Here is a 5,176-nt window from a genome sequence, read left to right on the forward strand (position 1 = left end):
GATATTCTTTTTTGGCCTTACATATTGTAAATTATAACAGGATGTTATCTATTTCGAGTGATTTGTCGATACCATCATCTAGACAACTTTTTTAGATTTGTGTCATACAATAATTATAGCTATTTTCTTTTGCTATTTATTGTAATTGACACTTTAATTATATTGTAATTTTCCTTTGGACAATATCTGAAGTTTCATGTACTATGAGGAAAAAGGTGACCTTTATTTGAGAAGTTTTATATACGTTGCAGATTTTAATAGGAGTATGCCAATAACATCTGTTAGCCCATACATATGAGATAAGAATATACATATATTAATTTGTGTTTATAATTATAGTATTTTAAAATACTAAATATTATCATCTTTTATTTCATTTGGAGAAGAGATACTTTGTTGTCATATTTTAATTTGTTATTGGTATCCAAGAGTAGATTCCAATTATTGAACTATTTTTTGTTTGAAAATGAACGATATTCATGTAATTTAATTATAAATCTATTTTAATACAATGATAATTTGAAACAATTTATGTCAATTTAGATGACCACACACGTGTCCAGAAACTAGAAAGATAAAACATATATACCTGTGAAATGGTTGGATCCGAGATACAATATATGCAAGTTACTCACTCTTCCAATTTCACTATGTATTGGTCCATCAAAATTATTTCCGGATAGAGACAATATTTGAAGTTGTGAACAATTTGACAAGCTTGTAGGCATATGACCATGAAGTTTGTTTGTTGATAGATAAAGCTTTTTGAGTGTCGGGAGACCATTGCATAAACCATTGGGAAGATTTCCTGATAAGCTATTGTTTGTAAATGCAATGACTTGGATACTAGAAATATTGAAAATTGTGAATGGTATAGAACCCGTAAGCTTATTATATTGTATGGACAAGAATTTCAGGTTCTGAAGATTGCCAATCTCTTCCGGAATGTTTCCTTCAAGTAAATTGGCAGATATTTCTAAAGTCTCCAACCTTGAGGCATTTGAGAGTGACGGAGGAATGGAACCAGTGAAACTATTATTTCCAAGATTTAGAACTTGAAGTTGGTGTAAAAACCCAAACCAAGAAGGAATTTCCCCTCTCAAGTTGTTGAAACTTAACTTAAGAAATTTAAGCCGACGTAAGCGTACCATTTCTTGAGGCAAATTTCCATGGAAATTGTTCCTTCGCAAATCAAGAGAAACAAGAAATGTGAGGTTTCCAAAATCACGAGGAGTCCTGTCGGTAAGAGCCATTCTGGATAGATTCAAGGACTTCACTCTCTGGTGACGGTAGTCACAAGTGACTCCTACCCACTGACAAACATTAATAGCAGGAGACCAACTTTCATCCAAATAATGAAAAGGTCTGAACTAATTTGGGATTTCAAAGAGAGAAGAGCTAATTGATCAGTAGTAATGTTGGTTTGGGTCATAACATAGTGAAAGCAACAAGAGTATTGTCAAGAGGAAAAATGTGAAGGCTTTCTCCATTAGTGCAAATATTAATAGAAAAATGATATGGTAAGTAACATGTGGTATTATTGAGGCTTTAAATAGCAATGAGATCAACATGATTATTATTACTTTTTTTTAAAATTACTTTTATTTATTCATATCAATACTAATACTACCAAATCAATCAGAAATGTAAAATGGTGCAAAAATTCTCCTAATCATCCAAAGACTTGTGCAAGTCAACTAAAGTCTCTTATTTTCTCTATAATTGTGTGGTGAAATGTAGTGCTACTTTTAGCAACTGTGAGGGTATATATGCATCATATTTTTAATGAGGGATATATTTTCCGTTTTCTTTTTTAAAATAAATTAATACACAACATTAATTTGTATTGGCTGTTATCATTTTTAGGGAATTTTTCCAGGTTATGTGGTCCAAAGACTTGACAAAATTGGTTAGGACCATATATACATCAAGTCTTGGCAACCATAAATGTGGTGGCAAAATTATTCCTCTAATCAGTCCAAAGACTTCCCAAGTTGCCTTCTACTAAATTATTGTTTTAGGAAAAATTTCCAATTTACGTGGGTCCTAAATATTTGACAAACTGAAGAAGACCAAAAATCAACCAAGTCTTGCTAACGTAAATGTGGGGGCAAAATATACATCTAATTAACTGGTTCAAAAGATGCTCGATCATAGTTATATTTAATGGGCATAATATATACACATGACTCTTAACTTGGCTTTAGCTGACAACTATGCTCTTTAACTTTGGGTTTGCGCAACTAGTCACTTAAATTTGTATAAAATTAAACAAATAAACACATTTGTCCTACGTAATGACAATTTTGTATCCTACATGACATCCTATGTGTATTATGCCACTTAGGACACATGTGTCTACTTCTTCAAATTTATACAAGTTTAAGTGTCTACTTAAGATGTCAGTTGAAGCCAATTTTTTTATTCAGAAATGTTTTTATAAACTAGTTTCTAGACAATGCACGTGTATCCCAATTATATGAAATGGATATTTTTGAAATTTTAGGAGAATATTAAAATATGATTGTGATGATTAGTTAAGTATGAGAGCAATTTGACTAAATATGTATGAGACTTTTTTTTGTTTCCCATTTGGTGTTTCGCTAATTCGAATTCATGTGTGACATTCCACTTTGAGGGTACTTCTTATAAGGTCTTTCCACTATCAAGAATTGAATTCATAACATTGAATTAAGAATGAATGAATATTTATCAATCAATCAACAGATTTGATGAAAATATATATGAATTTCGGTGTGCACATATTATAAAAGGACAAACTTCAAATTTATTTCAAATTAATTAATTAATAAGGGTTCTTACTAACATGCTGATGACATTTCTTTCTTACTCATTAAGAGAAAGATATTTCGCCCTACAGTAAAAAACAACCTTTCCAGGAAAGAGTGAACAAATACATTGAAAGTTTAAAAAGCTTACTCCAAAACATACCACGGGAAAAATAAAGAGAGATCACAATTATTTCCTCTTTTAGAAATAAAAACTACGACTTTTATGATTAAATAAAGAATTGTAGCATAGCGTAAAAAATATAAAAAAAATAAAAAAAAATCATTTTATACAATAACAAATCAAGAAATAAGAAAAATATGAATAACATATCCCAAAATTGGTTAGACTCTTAATCTGCCAAGATATTATCTAGATTTGACAATCAATTCATCAAAAATAAAAGAAACAACTATAAAAATAACAAAACTCAAACGAAAAGTAATAGGAAATGATTTTTTTTATCTGATTTGATAGGAAAATTGTTACTCACTCGTCTACAGGTTTATTAGTATGGACCCATCTCAATGTATAATAACACTTACAAATGTTTTAGGACCTTCTTGTCTATCATACCATTTTATACAAGATTTTAGAGATAAATCAGAAAACTCTCATTGTAAGAGAACATGTTAGAATGAACTCCTAAAGAAGTAAAGATATATATGTACCCAATCCACTCTATGGATTTCCAGATTATCCGTTTCACTATGGACACAAATACAATCATTTTTGTGTGACGCCTCTATGATCGACCCGATGTAACTATTCCTTACAACTGAAATATATTCAAAAAATTTGATACCGCTTTGCTGTTGTAGAGTTTTGGAATAAAATTGGCATGTTCTTCATTACTATCCAATTAGTAAATTTAAGATTGCTAGCTAGTAATGGATGAAAGTCAAAACAATAATCATTTATATATATATATATATATACACATGAATGAATGAATATTTGAGCATGTAAAAAAGAATTTTCATCCAACAATATATATTTTATTGATTTATCAAAAACTCTAACTTAAAAGAGATTATGGTAAGAAATTTAAAAAAAAATTGAAATAAAGAATGAAAATTAAAGAAAATACCTTAGTAAACATCTAGTCAATCTACATAGAAAGCGGTATGATATATCTGCCATCGTATGATACAAAATGAGAAGATCTAAACAAAACAATATATTAATTAAAAAAGAAGGAACCAACAAATAAAAAATTGAGTAAAACAAGAGGATGAAACACAAAAAAATAAGAGGACTAACATTTTCTTGTTCAATTTATAAAAGGATAAACCAAAAATGAAAGGAATGCTAATAGAAGAATGTAATAACAGAAACTAAAAGGACCCACGAGTAAACCTCATTAAGAAGTGGAAGATGATAAATTCTAGCCTTTAACAATGTATTTGGTCAACATAGCTGTCATTTTTTTTATTTAATTAAGACACTTGAAGGGCATTTTCGTAATCCAACTTTAGACTTAGGATCTTCCCACTTTTAATATATATATATATATATATATGATGATTTCTATTCTTGAAAATAAAAAAACAACGTTAATTTGTATGGCTTTTATCATTTGAAGACTTGACCAATTAAACAACCAAGTCTTGCAATTTTATTTTATTTTTAAAGAAAAACTTTAGACTTGTGCGTAGAGTTCGTGCCAAAATGTACAAATGGATACACATTATAGTTTGGGTGAAATATATTCAATTGACCATGCTTGAGCCTTGGACAAGTTGTTCTTAAGTAGCACCAAAACATCATCTTTCTTCAGCATGTACTTCTCGACTAAATCATTTGCAGCATTGCCATCAGTTTGCGGGTGGTACGCTGTACTCATAGCCAGATAGGTGCCCTGGAGTCTATTAATTTCCTGCCAAAAAGAGTGAAGAAATCTCTGATACCTGTCAGTTACTATAGCTCACGGAGGTCCATATAGTTTAATGACATTATCAACAAAAGCAACAGAATGCGCTGTGAAAGTGGATGGCCATGGAATAAAATGCCCATATTTTGACAAGCGGTCTACAACAGTCATGATTGTGGCCTTCCCCATAGAACTCGGAAGGCTAGTGATGAGGTCCATAACGATCTCCTGAAACACCACATTCGGTATAGGCAATGGTTGCAGCAGGGCTGCGATTCATGTCCTTCATTTGTTGACACACTTGGCAAGCAGTCACAAAAGCTTGAATAGATGAAAGACGATGAAAAGTACGAGCGATCCCAGCGTGCCCACCAATAGGGGAAGAATGAAATTCTTGTAATAGACGGATGCATACTGGAGAATCAAATGGGATAACTAGTCTTCCTTTGAAAAATAATAACCATTCTCAAAGGACATAATTGGAGTAGGTAGCAGTTTGGTGCTCAATGCCAT

General features: G+C 31.1%; 1 protein-coding gene across 1 annotated transcript; it reads right to left on the reverse strand.

Annotated features, from left to right (window-relative positions):
• Nucleotides 1–635: 635 nt before the first annotated feature.
• On the reverse strand, nucleotides 636–5,176 carry LOC107059284 (LRR receptor-like serine/threonine-protein kinase GSO2; the record flags this gene model as incomplete). Its single annotated transcript, XM_015305788.1, has 5 exons — nucleotides 5,125–5,176; nucleotides 4,965–5,077; nucleotides 4,745–4,891; nucleotides 4,550–4,669; nucleotides 636–1,313 (listed from the first exon to the last, which is right to left on the reverse strand). Coding segments are annotated over exons 1-5 (1,110 nt in total), but the record flags the coding sequence as incomplete, so codon positions are not given.

This window comes from Solanum tuberosum, unplaced genomic scaffold, assembly GCF_000226075.1.
Source record: "Solanum tuberosum cultivar DM 1-3 516 R44 unplaced genomic scaffold, SolTub_3.0 scf01088, whole genome shotgun sequence".
Lineage (NCBI taxonomy): Eukaryota > Viridiplantae > Streptophyta > Magnoliopsida > Solanales > Solanaceae > Solanum > Solanum tuberosum.